General features: G+C 49.1%; 1 protein-coding gene across 7 annotated transcripts in view; it reads left to right on the plus strand.

Annotated features, from left to right (window-relative positions):
* LOC114855211 (chemokine-like protein TAFA-1) overlaps positions 1-20770 on the plus strand; it is an 83071-nt gene extending 62301 nt beyond the window's left edge. For 3 of the 7 annotated variants that reach the window (XR_008694760.1, XR_005897710.2, XR_005897712.2), the window contains exons 3-5: positions 6728-6868; positions 13984-15319; positions 19529-20770. Coding sequence is in view for 1 of the 7 variants with exons in the window: in XM_055509020.1 (XP_055364995.1) it covers positions 6728-6868; positions 13984-14108; positions 19529-19546 (284 nt within the window). In the remaining 6 variants the exon portion in view is untranslated. Of the gene's footprint in view, positions 1-6727; positions 6869-13983; positions 15320-16483; positions 17426-19528 lie in introns of those variants that run through there. The other 4 variants (XR_008694763.1, XR_008694762.1, XR_008694761.1 and 1 more) reach the window with 4 other exon arrangements.
* Positions 20771-21798: the final 1028 nt, after the last annotated feature.

Consider the following 21798-nt stretch of genomic DNA (forward strand, 5'->3'; position numbering starts at 1 on the left):
GAAAATGGGCAGATTATTTGCACAGCAAAGTGGCCCTTCTCTCCATGCACCACTCTGGGAGGAGTTTTTTTTTTTCTTCTTTGCATGCATCCATAATTTGATGTTAAGTGCCTGCTGATGCATTATGCATATTAGATAATGCATTGTGTGCAATCCAGTCAGACTTTGCCTGAACCTAAAGTGACATGTCATTTCCAGACCCCACACACAGAGGCCCTGCTACGGCATGATAGCCGCATGAGATAGCCATCGTGCATCACACCTCCTCCTCCTCCTCCTCCTCCGCGTGATTCACTCGAAGCGGCCGAGAAAAGTCTTTGCCTTCAGCGCGTTTCAGAACTTTTTACTTTCCCTCTGCTTTTCCTTCACCTTCTTCAGAAGAGGTGAGCGGAGACTTATGAGCTATAGTCGGGCCATTCTCCGGGGCTCAAAGCATCCAATTGTTTTCTCCCAGGGAATGTCACTTTTCGAAGGCCGCTCCACGGCGCCGCTCAAAAAGGCAGTTTTGTGATTTTGAATGGACAATTTAGTTGCTCATTTCGCCATCCAACTCTCATTTAGAGTGAGCAGTGACCTGTGTCATACAGACATTGGAGGGAGGTCAGGCGCCGCCAACTGTACTGCTGGGTGCAGTAAAACACACCTGCAGGATGCTCGGACTGAGAGGACGTGTTGGTTCGTAATGACACAGGAGACGGGAAGCACGCACCAAAGTCAGGCGTGCACGTTGGCAAACCTCACCCACTGTAACCGGCCTGATGATGAAATAGCAGCTGTGCAGTCTGCTGTTTGTTCACATTCACCGTGCAACGTCCTTCTCCGTGCAAACATATAAACGGGCTGCTTTTAAATAGTATCAAACAAAGATATGCTTACACCTGAAAGACTGAGAAAGTAGGTTAGTTCCTGCATATATTACCAAGAATCACTCCTTCCATTCATCTGCATCTTAATTCAACTTTTAATGTGTTTTCCTCCAGAGCGGTCTGTTTGTGCTGTTGTTGTTTACCTATTAGGTTTTCAAATCTTCAGAGCGGCTACGTGAGAAATGAGAAGCTGGAGATGACATATAGGCTCTAATGAGACCCCCCCCCCCTCCTCCTCCTCCTCCTCGTCGCCAGGCGTGAGCTTGGCAGCGGCCTCGTCCTGCAGCATCGGGCCCAGTTCATGACACGGAGAGTTACACATGCCAGGGCATTACGGGGCCCCTCTTAATCCGGTTTGTCACGCCGCTCTCTCTGGACTGGGGTAATTTCATGGTGCTGAACTGGTATTGATAGAGCCCTGGTAAATGAGGCACGCAACAATCGTTAACTTTAATAACCATAAAGATATGAGCACTGGAGTCATACAGCCCCATGAGAGGAAACCTATACAGGTGATTAAGAATCGACCAGAGCCGTGGCGAGCTGAGCCTCGCATCCCTCATTCATACTAATGGAATTACCTGTTAAAGATGTCACGAATATTACCACCAGTGGTGTAATTGCTGCTGCTATTCGGTCAACTGGAGCCCATTTGCCTGCCTTTTTACATGAAGAATATCTGTTAAATCCCAGTTGCGTGCTGAGTTTGTTTTTTTTTTGTATTGTTTTTTTTCGTGGTCTCGTCGTGATTTATCAACCCATTCACAGTAGGTTTTCATGAGGTGGACCTGCTCTAGCCGGGCGGTGCTCAGTATTCTGAGCGGGTGCAGCCAGATTCCGAGGTAAGCCACACCAGCACCGGATAAAAAAACAACACTGATTCATATGACTCTCCTATAGCTGGGTCAGGGGTTTCTGTCAGTCAGCTTGAGCTCTGGAGTTTCTCTCTCTCCATCCATCCCTCTCCTTCCTCCCTCCCTCCGACCCCCCCCCCCAGGTTTGCGGTAGCTCCAGGCACTACTGTAGCCGCTATGTCCACTTGTTTGTCTACTCCCATTACTGCGGGTGATGCTGCCTCAGGAGGAAAGTGAAATCCAGGCCGCAGAGGAGTCAGTGAGAAAGCAGCCTGAAGCCTTGGCTGTGGCTGAGGTCAGAGGAACCATATGGATCGTTGCAACGCGGCGCTGGTGGGCTCCAGGTTTCTAGATTAAATAAAGAACGGGTAAAAGAAATGGAGGGGTAATTAGTTTGTTCTGCTCTGCTTTGTGACAGTCTGTGCTATAAAACACCCCAAACCTGGGATTCCTTCCACACGTTGAGCTGTTTGGTGAAAGCTCCTCCAGTAGCCTTGCTCCTCGAGGCTACCGTTCCTTTATTCATTGGCAGAACTTAGCTCTCCGCGAAAGGGCTTCGGCCAGCGAACGAGGGGCTGAGACTTGAGCCTGAGCGCACGATTTACTCCGGAACGCCAGGAGAACGTTGGCAGCACAAATGCCCGTTTTCGAACAACAAAGGCAGTTTTTTTTAGGATTTCACCACTGCTGTCTCATTAAAAAAGCACTGTCATCATCACCATCTCCTCCATACAGTGCATCATGAGGTGAGACTGGTGATACAGATGTGTCCACGGCAGTCAGAGCGGGCCCAGTTGTGCTCATCCCAGAGATTTCACCCTTTCAACCAGTTCCATACAGAAGCGGGGGATTGTGTAATGAGGGTTGTGTAATTTCTGATAAAATATATAAAGCATATCAGTTGCCAAGAGGAAGGACATGAAAAGTTGTTCCCTGGCAGGGCTCTAAAGCTTCCATTTGGAATCCACTCAGCGGTGCTTTGTAGCGTGTTTAAACATTATTCTAAGTAATCATGAAGTTCCAGCTTGATGTTTAAGTAATGGGAAGCAAAATTCCGATGAGCATCATTAAACGTATATGCAAAGGGACAGCTGGCCAACAGCCACTTTGAAGCCTTTTGAAACAGACCGTCAGCGTCCTCCTCTTTCCTCCCTGAAATCTAAAACACATAAAACTTATTGCGATAAACAGAATAGAGCTTTTTTTATATGTTAGACATATCTGACAACCTTTCAGTCAGATGCATTGCATCCTGTTTTAAACTGTGGGCTGTGAAGGGGGTCGCTTTCCTTTATGCATGAATATTTTAGTAAACAAAAACAAAAGTTGATGAAACAAAAGCAACTCAACAAACAATCTGTCACTTGATAAAACTTTATGGAGGTTTGAATTGACTTGTCTGGCAGCTCAGTACAAAGCCACTTTGTTGGCTCGTAAAGAAGCGCTTAGTGCCCGAATTTATATTCTAAACGTGCACCATTTTTAGAAATAACTTAAAATGCAAGTCCCTCCAGTACGAAAGTGTCCAATTTACATGCCTTTGCTCCACACATTCTACCGATAGGAGCCATAATTCCTGCTGACACCTGAGAGGTAAATTGAGTATTAGAAGCACTAAGACAGTGGGAAAAGAACACACAGTTAAACACACAGAAACAAAGCAGGCGCTTCGGCGTGGGAACGGACGAGGCTCAGATTCACCTGAGCGTTCGCTGATTAAGTTGTTATGACGAGTACTTGAGAGGCTTAAGTTTTCCCGGCCGCTCTGTTTCATCCCTTGGACGCGTCCTTACCAAATAACTTGAGAGAAGTGTGTGTGTGTGTGTGTGTGTGTGTGTGTGTGTGTGTGTGTGTGTGTGTGTGTGTGTGTGTGTGTGTGTGTGTGTGTGTGTGTGTGTGTGTGTGTGTGTGTGTGAGATAGTCAGCCAGTGATTACTGCTCCTGGCCGCTCTGCATGGATCACAGTTGTTGATGCTGAAGCTGGAGCCAAGACGCAGAAGGAAGAGTTTGTTTTTGTGGTGACATTGTCACAAGCACCTGCATTTATCTCCGTGTCAAAAAAAGAAGAAAAAAAAGGCGCCAGGCGCTTTGAGATCAGAAGGCAATCAGTTGCCAGCAGAGTGTGTTCTTTGTCACTCGGAGGATGAAAGGAAACTGTCACCTTCATCCCCGTGGCTCCGCGGCGAATAAACCGTCACGGGTTCGTTCGCTTGCGACCTTGGGTTTATTCACAGAAATAATGCAACTCGTCGCAGGTTGTGTGTTTGTGACTCACCTGTCTGCACAGAGTCGCCAGCTTGGCCTGAAAACAATGATGAAACCTGAAGTAATCCCAGTACAGTGTGAGTTTAGTGGTGACACTCGCCCGTGTCAGGCTCGAGGAGTGGTCTCATCGTCTGTGACAGTAATTCTGATCAGCTCGTCCATTTCATAGCGATCTAGCATCATTGGAGTCATTACAAAATGATCTCATCCCCGGCTGCAAAGTGCACAATTTGAGATTTCAGGAGCTGCTAGCGGCTAATCTGGGCTAACATAGCTTCACTTACTGTGTCAGGGCCACAAACACGTCTGTGCAGCTTCCCCTCAATTCCCATAAACTCGCTCCACCTTTTACACCTGAACTTCTCGGCAGAAAACACTAATAAAGTGCGTTTTTTTTCTTCTGACCTTCTTTTGTGTTTTCTCTCCCTCCATCGCCGCATTTTACAACCTTCCCTCATTAACCGGCCGCTGGGTCGAGCTTAAAACAATGGCGCATTGATTTCCTTAAACATAATCACCTCATCCGGGCGTTTAATGACTGCTGTCACTGTCGGGCGCCCGGAGAAAAATGACCAGTCGATGGCCCCATCGATGCCCTTCACCTCCCCTCACCGCCGGCGAGAGAGCGCGGCCGCCCACTCCGTCTTGGCGGCTCTGCTTAACCCCCTTCGCCGCCTGACAGGCTTTAAGCACGACATCCATCACCGCGTGCGGCCGGGTTGTTCTGATCTCGTTTTCCAGCAGGATGCGCCGACTCTTAACACAAGCGCCCTTTGGAAAACACTGCAAAATACCTTATGCGTAATTACACAACCCACACGGAGTCAGGCACTGATAATGGCTGGTTCCTCACCTCTCGCTCCCACCTACAGTGCCCGACTAAGAGTGTGGGGTCTGTCTGCGGCCCTGTCATTAAGGTGGCACCCGTGATTGGCCGCGTAGAGGAGCTGTGAAGAGACTCTGATCCAGATGGTCCATAGTGATCTGCTCTAATCTCCAGCTGGCTGATGCCTGGACCTGAACTCAAACACTGTGTCACAAACGGGTGTCGCCCAAAAAGTTGTGTTTTGTTTGACAATTGCATGTTTCTGTGCCTTTAATTTTATTTCTCACTGCTATAATAAACAGTCAAGTCAAATTATGAAAAAATAAAGAAACGGGCAAAGATCAGGACAAATCGTGTTGAACTTGTTTGCTATTTATGTATCTCTGTAGTGCTAAGCTGCAAATCAGGAAGTGAAGCTTGGAGGACTCGCTGCTAAAAAGTGCTCCGTGATGCAAAGCAAAGTCGTAACCTATTCACAGATCGAGACAGACTTGAAAGCGGGTCTGCAGGTCCGGAAGCTGACGGTAAAATATTCAACACGCCAACACGTTGTGGGGGTTTAGGGTTTTAGCACACTCAGGGGAGTTCTCACTTTTACAGGCGTGTTTCGCCTCCTCCTGCTCAGAAATATCCAACAACAGCGTTGGTAGAGTGACATTAATACCGCATGACAGCGCAGTCCAGCAGGACGGCAAATGTTTGCCTTTTAATCCGGGCCTCACCGGCCTTTGGTCCGGCCACGGCGGACGTTGATGGGAATCGGAGGAGAACACTGTTGCCAAAACTTGTCCCGGCTGCCGGGAGCTCAGTTCCCTAATTCATGGCTGCAGCCATTTCAAACATTTGCGCAGCCGGCACCGGCGCCGAGGAGCGGCGGCGCTTGTTGTCGTGCCAACGGAAGCACCGCGGCAGGATGATGCTCTTTAAAGCCCGGAAAAGATGAGGGAAAGACGGCCCGAACGAGATGCGACTTGGCATTTGGTTGCCTCCTCTCCTCCTCTCCTCTCCTCTCCTCTCCTCTCCTCTCCTCTCCTCTCCTCTCCTCTCCTCTCCTCTCCTCTCCTCTCCTCTCCTCTCCTCTCCTCTCCTCTCCTCCTTTGTCCCGGGATGAGCTCCAGTTTAATTGTTGGATGCCAGTGTCTGTTGCGGCGGCTGTCAAGGGAAGATAAAGAGTTTTTCCCGGGGCATGAGGAGAGGGGAGCGCGGTGATGGAGGGCCTTTCTCCTGCAGCTCCACTGGCTGCATTAGCCCCACGCTTTATAATTGTGTGACGGGGGCACTTCCAGTGCCTCCCTCATTACTCAGCCGCATGGCCAGTCCCTGGCAGCCAGATACACCTTGTCCTCTAGCTCTCTTTCTCTGCCTGTCTTACTCATTTCAGAATGTCCCTCCGTGCCCCTCCCCCCTCCCCCCCTCAGGCAATCCTCCCCATTGTTATTCTGACCCTGTATCGCCACCGGCGCATATCACCTTATCTTTTCACGGAATCTTTTTTGACACGCGCCTTTGTCAGACGGGGACCTATTGTGCGGCGCGCGCCCCGACCGGTGTCATCTTTGCTTTGGAGTTAATGCTCTGCCGCGGCACAGCTTCCGTCTGATCGGGAGACTCAGCGGCGTCAGCGGCTGCCGGGGCCGCGTGCGATGGTATCTTCTTCTTCATGGGCTGCTTGGTATGGAGCGAGGACAGCGCTGAGTGAGAGGCAATTAGATGACATAATTGAGATTCCTCAAGGGCCAATTTGTTACACATACTTATAGTGTAAGTGCCCAATGATTGCACTGCAGCGTGCCTGACATGATATTATGTGAGGCAGCTGAGCTCCTAATATTTCCTTTGCTTTACTCTTTGCCAGGCGTCAACCCCATTAACAGGAATGTGCTCTTATTCTTTCTTCTGACTGTGTCTTTCTGCAGAGGGAGGCACATGTGAGGTGATCGCCGCCCATCGATGCTGTAACAAGAACCGCATCGAGGAGCGTTCCCAGACAGTCAAGTGCTCCTGTTTACCAGGAAAAGTGGCTGGGACGACTCGCAACAAGCCCTCCTGCGTGGACGGTGAGATCCTCTCCTCTCTAACTTAAACATACTGAGTCTAAATGATTCTGTGCTAAAATCTGGGAGCACTCAACTATTAGCATTTTATAGTGTAGCATTTTACAAAGCTACCTTGCTTTTCTCTGCACCGACGTGCTACAAGGAGAAATAGGCTACAGACGTTTTTCCTGCTTGGGAAATAAATGACTCAACACAGAACTTTTGAGTGAACAGCTGAGGCGCCAGTGGCCGTGGCATTCGGCTCAGGAAAAAGGCAAACTTCTGCCGCGTTGCTCGCAGACGTCTCCTGAATGAAACATTTACAGAGCGCTGACCTTGAGATGCGGGTTTTTAGCAGACTGCGTTGTCCTTGCACACGGAGGCAGGCGAACAGACTCGTCTCCTCCGCGGCGCCTAACAGACAGGTGACTGCTTTCATATTCGCCCGCATTGTGTCTTTTTCAGCAAACGCGGCCTCCACAGACTCAATAAAATACATCAAACTGACTTTCACTTGTCCAGACCCAAACCTCACATATCAGCCCCTAAGATAAATAAAGTGCATTAGAAAACTTCTTACCTTCACCTTAAGGTATAAAAACCCAAGAAAAGGCAGAGTGGGCACTGAATGAAGAAACTCCAATCAGGAACTAAATTACGTGCTTCCGTAATTGGTTGTTAAGACTCCGTGGCTCTACTTGCTGTTAGCGTATTGATCGGCAGCGATGATAAAAATGGAAATGACAAGTCACTAAGCAGGAAGCTTCAATATCGAGCACCTTTGCACCACACTGACTGGGCTAACGCCTCGGCCCTGTAATTACTGCATTTACTTTGGTCGGAGCGTTTCGAGCCGCTATTGGATCATTTCCACCTGCTTGAGTGCAAATCAGACTGTTTTTGTTTATTGAACGTCTGAAACCGTGAGACGAGGGCGGAAGCCCGGGCGAAATAATAACGCAATTATTCACAAGAGCTCATTTTGCAGTGGAGCTGCGGAAATAAAGGGACATTCAGTTCTGATTGTGATTCTCCGGGACGTGCTGAACCCAGATGTGGAGCGAATTCTTCACCTGACCCCCAGGAACTGCCCTTGCTCCATGTGAGCGATTGCAGGGCTGTGGAGTCGGTGGGCCGTCCCCTCGGCCGTGCCCCCGTCTGGCCCAGATGTAGCTCGGCCGCTTCGTCTCCGGGTCCAACGTTATTAATGTTCCGTCCAGATGAGGAACGATGCTGGGGCCCGGCTCATCCCATCCACCCCTGGGTCACACCTGCCACCGCCGCCCCGCACGCAGGTGATGCTCCCCCGGATACGTCTAAAAAAAAAAAACACAAACGAGCGATCAGTCGCATGGAACAAAATGATATGTCCCCCGGTCATTTGGTCATTTTAGAACCTGAAGAAGTCTCCGTCACGCACTCCATTATGCGTCATTAGCCTCAAAGCCCACATCAAAGCGCCCAGTGAAGTGTCTGCAACCTTGTGAACGCAGGCCGCGTGGGGCTGCGCTGGTAGCTCCTCTGGTCCTCACTAATTCATGGGGGTGTGACGACAGCTGGCGTCGGGAGACGTCGCCCACGGTGGGGGGGGCGGCTGTCACATTATCCCTGTAGTGGGAATCGATTATTAGCTCTGACAAGGAGAACTATGTCCCAGTTACGTCAGGGCCGACGAGGCTCTTAGTGAAGAACATCCCTTTTAACAATTCAAACGCTCGTGCGTCTCCGGTGTTGCCGGGCCAATCACGCGCCCCCAGATTAGGGACTCATCACCGCACCGCTGCCTTCATCCCAGCGTATGAGACGCGTAAGCCTGGAGTAACCGTACGGACACGCACACACATGTGCCCTCATACGCTACCACTGCGTTGTGGTGGAGCTGCTGTAGCTGTAAACCCCGCGCACAGATGCCCGCTCGCTGCTGATCACTGATGGGGAATGAACCCTTCTGTTTGGCTGCAGGCGCATATAGCCGAGCATGACAGGTTGTCATGGTACATTTGAGATACATCCAGGGGGAGACGCACATGGACGCTACTCGAGGGGAGGGAGGAAGTAGTGCGCTCCTTCTGCGTGTGTTACTGGTCGCATTAGAATATAATAAGCATACTGTCTTCTTTAAGCCCTGCTCAATCAAACAGCGCAGCTCACAGGAGTTTGTTTGGTCCCTGCTCGTGTGAAAACCACAGTCCCGCACTGGAGGACGCGGTGTGGCTTTCATTTTGCCGTGTCGCACCCCTGCGACGGCCTCTTCTTGGCGCCCGCGTGCTGCAGATGCCGCCGCAGGGAACGGACAAAAGAGGCACATTATCACGTGCAATGAAAAACAATAACTCCTTCGCTCTCGCTGCCAAACACTCACACAGAAGCAGACACGAGGCACAAGCTGAGACTAACAAGCGGCAGGAGTCCTCCCGGGCGCGATAACACGCGCGTGCGTCTTTGGAGGAGTTAAGATAATGGCGGCGGAGGCGGTTTTCTCCTCCGCGTCTGTCACATCCTGCTGATGAAGTGACTGTGACTCCCAACCTTCAACCTGCCGGAAGCAGGTCTGACCCTCAGCTGGAGTTGAAAAGGTCGTCTTAGTTTCCTCACTCTCACTTTTTCACTTATTTTTTTTTCTTTACACAACAATATACAGTATTACTTTGCCACTTTATAAACAATACATTTCACTTTTTTGAAGTAGAAAAGTTGGATCTCTCTCTCTCCATACATCGCTTATAGTTTTTCCTCTACTTTAGAGTATTTTTATGTTTGTATTCAGTACCTACAGTATATAATAATATCAGATACCTTCAGTAGCATTTGTCACTTTTATAAATTGACAACAACCGCACTGAAGATAATCCAGTAATGCACAGGATTTTGTCTTCGAGTCCACGGGGGGCAGCGTGTCCATTACTAAATGCAGCAATTCATAAAAGCTACAGTGCCTGATTAGGAAGCCAAACTGTATTTTCTGAATAGCTAATCAATCCCCGGCTCTCTTTTCTTAGAGGAGCAAAGATTAATGCGGAATAATGACTCTCTGAAGCTGACCTGCAGGTCCAGGGGTCTGTGTCTCAGCCTCCCTGTAATTATACACTCGCTTCATTTGATTTGTGCTGCCTTAACCCTTCCAGTGCCACACACTGTCTCATTAAGGTGGAACTTCTATTTAATCAAGCACTTCAGTGTAAAATGAGAAGGGGCCTCTGTTGATTAATGGACTGTCTGCTTACTTGCACGTCTATGCGGATGAATGACTGTTTGATTGGCTGTTTGTTTGCTTAATAATAGTAATGAGGGCACTTGAAGAGCACCGACGTAAAGTGATCGAGAAAAAAATGAGGTGGGAAACAAACAGATGATCTGAAAAGTATCGGGGGAGAAGAAGAAGAGGCGCTAAATGTTCGATCTGCCGTCAGAGGCATTGATTCTGATTGTGGATCTGAATCCAACAGGATCGCAGGAGAATTTTAAAATGTAATTGGTTCCACATTTAGCTCGGCGCGATTACGTCCAGCGCTGTTCGACGACGGCTCCACGTTGGGAAATATTACCTATTCATGGAGCCAACAGACATGTATTCACACTTTGACACAGACAGAAATCAATTGTCTTCCCCATCCGTCAAGGTGTTCAAACATTCTGGTACCTGGCAGGGACGTGTCAGCGGGTTCAATCCATCACGGAGCCTGCACACGCGTGATTTGACAGATGCACTTGTAAAAGGTCCATCGCTTCATGTTTTTCAATCAATTCAAGTCCCACTCTCAGGTTGTTTGTCCATCAAAGCTAAAGACTTCAGCCCGCTAACATCTTGAAACAAAAAACCCTTCAGTCCTTGTTTGCTGATTATCCCGAGCCCATCTGTCATCTTTGACAGCGTACAGCGGCTACTTCATGGCAACATGTGAGGACTATTGGCATTTAGCACCTAAACAGATAGATCAGAAAATGATCCGTCGACCTGACGCGGGATTAAGGACAACAAACTACCTGACTCCCCCAAGGCAGAAGTAACATTTGCTGATGCTGAACAAAGGTCATACCCTCTACGCCGACGACCGCTCAGAGACCAGTTAAAGTAAAGCGATGGCTGGAGGTCGGTGGTCACTGGAGAGTGAAGCGTGGATCCCGGCCCAGAGATGGCTCCTCTCCAGTGGTCAAGGTCAGAGCCAGATGTCCCGGCCCTGCGCGTGAAGCGCACGTGTTCGCATTAGAGCCGACCGCCCGCTTTTCATCCTCGCCGCCGCCGCCGTGGAAGCAGACATCATTAATAACGTGTTTGTCAGGTTTTCTGAGATGAGCCCGGCGTCGTGAAACGGATCTTTAAGGCAAAGATCAAGCATGAATATTGATAAGAAGCGCGAGGCATTCCCCTTTTTTAAAAGTTTCGCTCTTTTCATTTCAAGATCTTTCAGAGTATAAAACTAAGTTGCTTAAAAATGTGTTTTTACAGGATGCTGCATTATCCATAGCATGCGGTCTGTGCTCTGCTTTAAATGCTGTTATCCTGCTCTAGTTTGCAATGTTTGATTTGATTCTCCGTGGATTTTATCTTCAAGTCAGAAAACCACATTCATTCTCCACATTCATGGAGTTGCTGACGTCACAACTCAAGTTGATACATTTAGCCATTTTGCTGTGTACATTTCTCACACTTGCTTCACCTGCTTCAGTGAAAGTGTCAAGTGCACATAACGAGCTTTCAGACTTGTTTACATTAAAATGATGCATCTGCAAAAAAGGCCTTTCACTTTAAAAAAAATCAAACATTCTGATAGCGAGAGAAGGTCTATTTACAAAAACAAAGTTCATCTTGATCTCACGACAGCCAACTTCTAGCACTAACTGCCGAGCAGCCGCGCTGACTGGCGAGCGCTGGGCTTAAATCAAATGGGTGGGCGTTAAAACAGAGCTAACGCCTTGGAAAACACACTCCGATTGCGCCAAAACACACAACCTTAAGAGCACGCAATTAAAAAAAAAACGTATGATCCACATTCCGGGCGGCGGCGACGAACGACCAGCTGGCGTTCCTCGCTCGTCCTAATTCAAAAACACTGAATGGGAACGTAATAGAAATAAATAATGGATGAGAGCACAAAATAACAGTATGGGGCTAGTGAGACGATTACTTCACAGGCTCATATAATACAGCCATTTTCTCGACTCCTCTTGTATAAATTATCTATGCTTGGTGCGCGCACGGAGGGTGAGGTGAATTCGGTTCTGTGAAGTACAGTAAATATGATTCAACTTTCATGCAAAGCCGCTCCCGTTTCTTCAGCGGCCTGTGTGAGGCAGCATTTTAATCTTCTGCCTCGCTTTTGCTTCCCTGCTTTCTTTCAGGCTCCATTTGAAGGAATCGATTTTTGTTTTTTTTTTTGTTGTCTTTTTGTTTTTTGTTTTTTGCCAGCATTACTTCACTGTTTTCAATTTCAAGTGGATTCCACATTTACAGTGTTGAGTGTAAATCCCGCTCGGTTGGTGGTATAATGAAAAACAACTTCTGGCTTCCTCCCCTCGCTCTCCCTCGCGGGGAGGGAGAGAGCGAGCAGAGCGGCGGCGTCACGGCGCATCATCGTCACTCGATGGAGCTGATTTCACACATCTCCCGCAGGCTCGTTATAATTCGCCACCTAATGAGGACTTCCTGCATAGTTATGGCGTGGCACCTATAATGTGAACACGATGAAGGCCCATTCATCACGACGCCCGAGAGTGCAGCGAGAGAGGGAGCAGGAGCTGGTAGGAGCTCGCTGGATGATGGACCAACATGTGGTAATTAGTGGGTAATGTAAACAGCCAAGGGGGAGGCCATAGGGCGGCTTCACAGCTGCTTAGTGGATGCTCTCATTCTAGCTGGACGTGTCCTCGGGGCTCAAGGAAGGAAAAGTGAAGGGGGTGAATGTGGAAATGCAGCAAGTTCTGCGTCCGGCCTTTTTTTCTGCTCTCCCAGAACCATCCTTCGCCATCAGTGGGAAACGGCACGTTGCTCTTACTCACCATTGATTGGTGGTTGGCCTGTAACCTTGGTAACACCGGCTGGAGGGGAAAAAACAATTTTTTCAAAAGGTTAAAAAAAATGGATTTTGAAAACGAAATGATACCGGTTGAATGCAATCGCATTCAGCCGATCGTTTGACCTTCGCATGCTCGCGGTGTCAGCGCGATGAAAGGGAAGGAGGCTCTTCGGAGATTTAAGCAGTGAACGTTTAAGGAAATACACAGTGCGTTGAATGAGCGTCTGTTGCGCAGAAAAGAGGACCTGGTGTATCTTCTGAGGAAATTGCTTTGAACTATTTGAACCGCTGTCAAACAATGAAAGAGGAGCGTGAGATGCGGGAAGTTTTCAGACATCATGGTTAATAAATGAATTAGACGAGGACTTTGAAAGAATAGTTTGGAAGATTTGATCCAGTTTAAAGACAGGTCTCCACCGTCAGACTGCAGATAACAAATAAATAACCCAGCTGCTCAAACACAGCATGTGGAGAAAAATGAGAAGAATGAGAAGTTAATTAGAAGAACATACTGTACTAAAGATATACAAACTTACACTTACAGTATTCATGCCCAGAGACATAAATGTGTGTGTGGGGGGGGGGGTATTGATGGGAAGATGAGAACATATTTGTTTCTGTCAGATAGCTGCAGGAAGAATTGAGTAGATGTTAATGAGCGGCAATTACTTTTGATTAAAAATGAGATGGCTCCCCTACACGCAATGCAGCGATATCAAAACAAAATAATGATTCATTTCTGTCGGTGGAAGACGTTATTGTCAACGGCGCGAGGAGCGCTACAGCCGCCGTGAGGCTGAGGCGGAGGAAATCATTCGTTTAGAGGCGCAGAGGAGGGCCGCTCGTAATGTGCTGTGCGGGGCTCCCGTGCTCCTGCGCATGCGCGGGGAGCGAACGGGAAATTTCTCGGGAGACTTCTTCCGCAGCCTTTGGTGATGATTCCACTCCCGTTTAAAACTCTGCTTTACTCGACGCACTGTTGGCTGAATTGTAAACTTTTCTATTTCCCTTCTCCCGCGGCGGCAGCGTGGTACTGCGGCTACGGCACGTGGGCGCGCGTGCGCGTGCGCCTGCATGATGAACTAACCCGCTCCGTTATGTGTCTGTGTTCACCTTCTGCAGCGTCTATTGTAATTGGAAAATGGTGGTGCGAGATGGAACCGTGTCTGGAGGGAGAAGAGTGTAAGACTCTGCCTGACAACTCTGGATGGATGTGCTCCTCTGGGAACAAAATCAAGACCACAAGAGTGAGTCCACTGCACATGCTCACATCCAGATCCGCAGTATATTGGATATATACAAACACGCTGTACAGTCAGTGTGCATTCATACATAGCAGCACTTTATTTTAGCAGTATATGCCTCAAGTTTCATATTCAATATTACGATACTACTATTATTATTAAATATAATTACAATTATATTTGAATACTTTAATTATATGTTTTAACAAAGCCTCTCTGTCAACAACAGCACCTGCTTCATTTTAAATCTATCTTCTCCCACTTGAACAATCAACCACCGTATTAAAGCCGTGGGTAAAAAAAGAAAAGAAAAGGGTGAGCGCGAATCTCGCTGCGCAGAGAACGCTTCGCACAAGAAAGCCTTTGTGTAACAAAGCGACTCCGGTTGGACGCACGCGAGCGATGGCGGCGGCCACGCGGCGGCATAAACAAACAGGTGGGCTCCGCCTCGGGCCGCGCTCACGCTCCCAGATAAAGTTACGCGCGCTCTGAATGCAGCGCGCGGCGGCGACGGGGAGCGTTGACTCCTCCGGGGCCCGCGGTCCGGAGCCCGTCGGCCCCCGGTCCGGGTTAATTACAGACCCAGCTCGCGATCAGCAGCTCCCCCTCCCGCTGCGCGGCCGCAGCGACGCTACGCAGGCGGAGGCGAGTGGGATGCTGGGGAATAGACAGCGAAGGTTAGCGCGCTCGGGGTTTCCCAAGGTCGGCCTGCACATTTACATGCCAGCAGATAGACATAAAGTTCCCCCCGGGGGCCTCGACCACCACGGGCCTAAAATTTTCAAAAGAAGTTGATGGAATGGGGTCTCGGCAGCCCGTCAAGGTAAGGCAGCACTTGGTTCACTGTAAAGAATGCATCTCCAATTCTCACTTCAGCCCTTTGCATCATTTAAAATAAAGTTAACTTCATCATAATGGTCGCTTTTATGTTACAAACATGAATGAAGACTGTAACTCTTCACGCTCAGCTGGAGACAGAGCATTGACAGACAGGTTCTGGGTAAAATGGCTTTATGGTCCGATCCGACCAGAACTGTAAGACAAGGGGAGCAAAGGTCAGGCCTGGAGCTGCTTTTCTACCCAATACACACGTGTCCTTTTTTCTTGACCCTCTCTTTGCAGAACACCCAGCCATACTCCCCTTTTTAGCTTCCGGAAGCAAAATGCAGAGGATGCGTCAACAGAAATTGAGCTGCATTCTTGCTTCTGTAAAGGTTAGTCTTCTTCTGAAGCTGTTGTTTGTTTTTTTGTTTTGCCCGTCTCTCTCTCTGTCTCTGTCTCTCTCTCTCTCTCTCTCGCTCTCTCGCCCGCCCCCTCTCACTCACGCCACTCTATTCACATCCAGCGTTGCGGCGGTAGGAGTGGGCCCGGCTCGTGTTCGGTGACTTCTCATTAACCCAAATGCTAGCGCGAAAAATAATCAAGTGTGTGTTTACATGCTGTGCATGAGCAGTCAGGCGTGACGTAAATACTGAGAGCACTGTAAATATTTAGCACCCGGCGCAGGCGCTGCACTCATAAATTAAAAGTAAGTTACAGCACCTTTTTTTCATATACACTGACACGTGTATCGCTAATGCTCAGACCGCCGAGCACACACACGCAGCGACACACACACACACACACACACACACACGGCTCCTAGTGATCAGCGTGTAAAGGCAGCGAAGGCCCCGCTCCCTTTCACGTCTCCCTTTGTTCCGTGTCCTGTTTTCGCTATCAGCTGCTGTGTGGGTTTGATTGCGGTGCCTTGCACCGGCCTGCCAATCCCATTAGGCAGTAAACTGTGACGCGCTCCTCGCTCCTCTCCGTGTGTGTGCTCCCACTTCTGTGTACGCGCACACGTGTGACGTGTTTGATGTGTCCGTGTTTGTGCGTGTATGCTCACGTGTGCCCCCCCCCCCCAGGCCTCCTTTGTGCGGCTTCTTATCAGCGGCCACTTGATATCCTGATCCCCCTCCGAGGGTCTTGTTGAAGCAGCTACAGCCCATAGGCTTCATGAAAAGGCCTTTCATCCTGCTCTCTGCACTCTTTTTTTTTAATCAACATTCCTCTTTCACCTGCCTCTCGGGCCAAATTGCCTCATTTGTATTTGTTCTGTCTCAGGCCAACAAGCCCTGCGACGCAACGTTGTTTTTCTTCTCTATATAGACGCTTCCGCAGCCATTCCCCTTCACCTGCGGGTTTTCATTTTGCTCTGAAAAAGTGTTGGCGGCGAGCGGCGAGAGCGGACGCGCGCCCGTGTCCGTCCGCGCGCGGACCTCATTACCATCGATCATGAAAAGAAAAAAAAAAAAAAAGAAATTGGCATGAGCAGTAAAGAGCCAAGCAGAGACCTGACGCCCCTGTTTCTTCTTTTTGTCCTTTATGTCTTTCAGAGAGGGAGCTCTTCATTGCCTGCTCTGTAGCAGCAGACAAGGCAGGCCCTTTTGTTTGTGGGAGTCACAGTGAGAGCGAGGCTGGGGAGCACCTTCCAAAACACTCGCCTGCCATAGATCTGCATTACCTGCTCCACTGGCTAAATAGACCCATTCATTTCCTCTTGCTCCAAACAATTATGCAGCCTTAAGAGGGACGGCCGCTCGGCCTCCGCTGCTTCTGCATAGAACTATGCTCATTTGATGATTTCGCTGTTTTAGTGTGAATATGAAAAACCTCGCTCTTCATTAAAAGTATTTCTTTTAACTATAAAAGGACACAGCGGTTCCAGTGCAGAGCGCGTTCAATTGCTCCGATCACTCAGCCAAGGACTGCACTGGACTAAATTGGTTGTTTTGCTCCTCCATATTTCACACGCAACAGCGTGTCCCCCTTCAACTAGTCCGGCGCGATTTGCTCGCCGTCCGGAGGTGCACTCGTCCCTCAGCGACGGAGCGGAGGACGCGTTTCGGCGCCAGGCAAACACAGTGTGACAGGATGTAGCCCATCTGTGAGACGCTTTCAGAGCAAAGTGACCTGCCAGCAGATGCATCCCCATCTCATTTGTCAAATTGGGAGGCCGCGCTTTACGGCAGATCAGAAAGAACTGGGCGCCGCAGTTCCACGTCGGGGGGGGGGGGGAGTCAACCATTCCACCTCTGCGCGTGACAGCATCTCTCCTCCTCCCTCACGCCTGCCGAACCCGCGGCCATTCCAGTGTTTTCTGGAACACATGCTAAAGGCTAACAGATGACGCCAACACTGCACGTGTGGTCCATCATTATGACATTCTCGCGCAGGTTTCGGAGTGGAGGAGTTCATGCCAAGCGCTCCTGATTAATTTACTCTCGTCGTCTTTGCTTTTCTCATTGTCAATGTCAAATTAAATGGATCTTGATGTATTTTGTTGTCTGGAGTCGTCTGTTTCTTTAGTGAGGAGGTTTCTCAGCTGGCATGATTGATTTGTTCAGCACTAAAACAGCGAGGGGGGAAAAGGGTAGACTGTGTTTGTGTCTAAATTCTTTTACTGAGGCAATTGTCCTTGGGCCCTTTTACTAACTGAAGTCTGAGTAAATTGCAATTTAACGCGGCCACCGAATTAGGATGCAGACTGTTTGGTCGCCGGCAGGAACGGGACAGGCGGAGTAAACCCTTGAGCGAGCCGCCGCTACCTGCTGCACCGTTCATTTGACGAGAAGGAGCGGAGGACATTTTTAGTCACACACACACTCACGCATCCAGGTGGAAATGACAGCATTTGCATACAACCCCCTACTTCTCCCGCTAACAAACCTCTGGTGGATTGCGCCGGGGACGGGGAGTGAGCCGTAACGCGCGACCTGTTAGCGCTCTTGTTCTAGCAGAGGTCACTCTCCGCCGCCAACATTCGCAAATGTCGCCGCGCAGTAGATGATACAGATGCAAATGTTGGACAGATGAGCCCAGAGGATTACTGCGCTTACGGGGGTGGGGGGTACAAATCTGTGCGCTGTGAGACCTGGAGAGCAGCATCAGGCTTGAATGCGAGACTCTGTGAGGTATTTAGAGCAGCAGCGGCGCAGACACCTGAATAGGCCTGATGTCGTCATCAAGGTAGATGTCACCATGTCAGGTTTACTTCTCGATGGGGCTCTGAGACAGTTTATTCCACATCTGTCATCTGTTAGAACAGGTTATTGGTTCAGCTCCCCGAACAAGACGTATCTGGATCAGTGTCCCTGCGAAATTATAGATATAGAAGTTTTATAGATATACAGTATGTACAGTATCTGGACCAACTGTGCTGTTGTTGAGAATTTCAACATTTAGTGTTTGTCTAACAACCTGTCACTAGTGAAGAAATTGTATAATCATTATAAAAAGACAATATTTATCTCCTTATAACAAAAGGAAAAATACTGGCGTGTAAAAGTATTATCCAAATTCTACTGTAATACTTCTAAAAAATGAGAACTAAACAAAGATTTCATTTTCGAGCGGACATCATTTTGTGATTTTTAGAATAAAACACGCCACCGAACTTGTGCACAGGTGAAAGTAACTATACCGGCAGAAAATGGTGCGTTCATTGATTCGGTTCTCCTAGCGGCACAGCTGAGGCTGTGAGGCTGCAGCCCACAGAGTACTGTACCACGCAGTACTTTCCACAATCAAATCCACACACCTGGCCACCACCTGCCAAGCTTGTCGGAAATGTCATGACTGCATTTCTGGGACAACCAGGATTACTGGGCTGCTAATTGGCACCACCACGTGCGGGACTCGAGCCCGTCCTCGCTGCCAAACCTTAAAGCGTTGGTGGAGTCGATTGAAAACCTAAAAAAAAACACATTTACAGTTCGTTACAGGTCGTGATGAAGGACCAGAGGGTAAACTTTATTGTTGTACATATCAGACACGCATTCATTTTACTGAGCTCCAGAATGCTAAAAAGCGGGGGATTCAATAGCAGTCTCAAGGTTGCATAATGCACCATTGAAATGTGTCCAGGTCTGCAAGTGAGGCTGAATAAGAGCCCCTGAACCGGAGTCACGGAGAGACGGCTCAGGCGCCACAGCGGGACGTCTGAACCCATTTAGCAAAGCCAAAGTCATTTTATCGGGGAGTCGGAGAAAGCATCTTGGTTTTGATCGGCCGTGGGCTCTGGAGGTGCAGGTGAAGGTGGGCGGAGGACGTTGCTATGGTCAGATGCAGCGCTGCAGCGTCCGACGCTAGACGTACACAGCATGGAAACACGGCCGTTCCGTTATTCTCAGGCCACAGGGCGTAGACGCTGCTCGACGCTCCCCGAAATGCCCGTGAATGCCGAACGCAAGCGTGGAAAACGGAGGGCACGGCGGCACCAGGTGAACGGATTTTGCACAGCTCAAAAGGCTCCCCTTGTTTATGAAACGCGCGAACGGAGCCGCTCCTCGGGGTCTAATCCTCGCACACTTGTATTCCTTTGTTCCATCTAAGCGTACGTGTGTTTTCTCTCCTCTTCCTCTTCCTCCTCTGTGTTGCAGATTCATCCCAGGACCTAACAGAGAGCTGCCATTGCAGGGCTGCATGCCAGGCCCCCCCCCCCCCCCCCCTCATCCACCCCTTCTCCTCCCGCCGAACGGACTAAAAACTATTACATCCACGGCTACTGACTGGATTACCTGGGACCACAGGAAGGATATCCACCCAGATAAAACAGCTTTGCTTGTGTGGTGCCAAGGATTTGAAACCAGACTAATCCCCTGTTTGATCAATGAGCCTCATGTTGGTGACTCTCCTCTTCCACGCAGCTGTGGCCAGTTTCTGACCTGCTCTCTCTCTCCCCTCTGTTTCCTGCGGTCTGTCTCCCCCTCAGAAACTGAAACAGCCAAGGGGGGGGGGGGTATTTATAGGTTTTAAGACAATGTTGTTATTTGAAGACATTCGCAGCACATGCCACAAGGTAAATGAACTGAGGCGCTTGCAGAAGCCTGAACGGTGGATCTGGACAAAGCTTTTCCTCCTGTGTGGACGGACATGAGCAGAAAGCGACTGGACGGAGACGATGCATCTGAAAAACACAGGATTGTCAGTAACCACAGCAACGAGCGTCCGATGAGGAGTCCCCCTCCTCCTCCATGATGGACATCTGGATTTTATTTGTGGGCATGCCCAGTGTACATTCGAAACCACTCCCTTTTTCTTTCTTTGTAAGATAATTTGTGTATATATACATATATAAATACATTACGTATAAGATGACAGATCCAAGAAGCTGTAAAATATATTTAAGTCTCTATCAGGAGCTCGAGCCTCATGTCGGGATGATGATCAATAGGACTGCGTTGCAGTGTCTGCTTGCAGAAGTTACAGTGGAGTCATAAGAGTACTGGTCACTTTGTCATTCAACAATGTTGTTGCCTAAGCCAGAAAATGCTTGTAGTTTCTGTGATGATGAGGAAAACACTGTATAGAACTGCCTCACAAACGAAAGCAGCGCTAACGACGAGCCCGAGCCTCCCACTCCCATACAGTAGGGATTTAGCGCCGCAGCGGGGACGCGGGGCCGCGGGGCCGCAATCGGACAGTTAGTCTATTACCGCTGCGGAGGACGCCATGCAGATCTGCCCCTCGCGCCGCCGAGAGAGAGAGGGAGGGAGGCCATTCATCCCAAATGACAGTGAGAAAGTTTTAGTCACAAAGGAGAAACATACAGCTATTCCCCAGTAGATGTAAGTACATTACAAGACAGCCTTATGAGAAATAAAAATGGTTTTCTATACGGATACGCTGTCTCCCATTCTTTCACAAGGTAAGTGAGATTTTGAAAAATGCTCCCCTTATGATGATTTGATATGTTGTAATGTGTGGGTGGAGGATCTTGTCAGGAGTTTCATTTATATGATATGTTAACATAGTGAACGGAGTTTTTGCTTGAGTAAACAAGCAATCAACAACAGCACCAGGCGAGTATGAAAATGACTTACGGGCAGCAACACACACACACACACACACACACACACACACACACACACACACACACACACACACACACACACACACACACACACACACACACACACAGCAGTAAACACACAGGCAAATCTGTGATGCTTCATTTATACTATTCCCCTGGTGGCGCAGTGGATTTATCAGAACAGCACATTCAATTCATTCACGCAATTAGAATAAAGATTTCCAATATTGTGCCAGGCGAAATTCCAGATGATTTTCAATATCGGCCCCCCTCTCACAGCCCATATAAGATTCGCTTCGTTTTCCCGGCGGACGCACTAGTGTGCATTCATCGTTCAGGAATTTGGCCCGGCGTCGTGGAGCCCGGTGCCGCGCTGAGCAGTCGCAGAAGGTGCGGCGCAGACAGACACATCAATCTCCCAGCGGCCCCGCCAGAATCACAGAGGAATATGCAAAGGGAGACGGCGCAGGAGGCGCCCCCTTCTTCGTCCCCGTCTTTGCTTTCTCACATCTAATAGAAGCCGCTGTCCTGCAGTCCTGTCGGGCAGATGGGAAACGAGAGCGCGCGCGCACGCGTGTGTGTGCGAGAGTGTCTCTGGATGCCGCTGTGTTGCTGGAAATGAGCACGTGCGAGCGTACGAGTGCATTTGTTTAACCCTGCCTCCGTGTGTATTTTTAGACAGGGTGCCCAGTGTTTCTGAGACAGGCGTCGCACCGCGGCACCGCCGAGATTATCCTCAAATTCAGTGCTTGTGTAGGAAATCAAGGGATTTCTCCCTCCCTACTTATGCAACTTGTAAGTGGATTTTTACTTAAAAGGTGCTTAGGGATCAAAAAT

Source organism: Betta splendens, chromosome 5, assembly GCF_900634795.4.
Source record: "Betta splendens chromosome 5, fBetSpl5.4, whole genome shotgun sequence".
Lineage (NCBI taxonomy): Eukaryota > Metazoa > Chordata > Actinopteri > Anabantiformes > Osphronemidae > Betta > Betta splendens.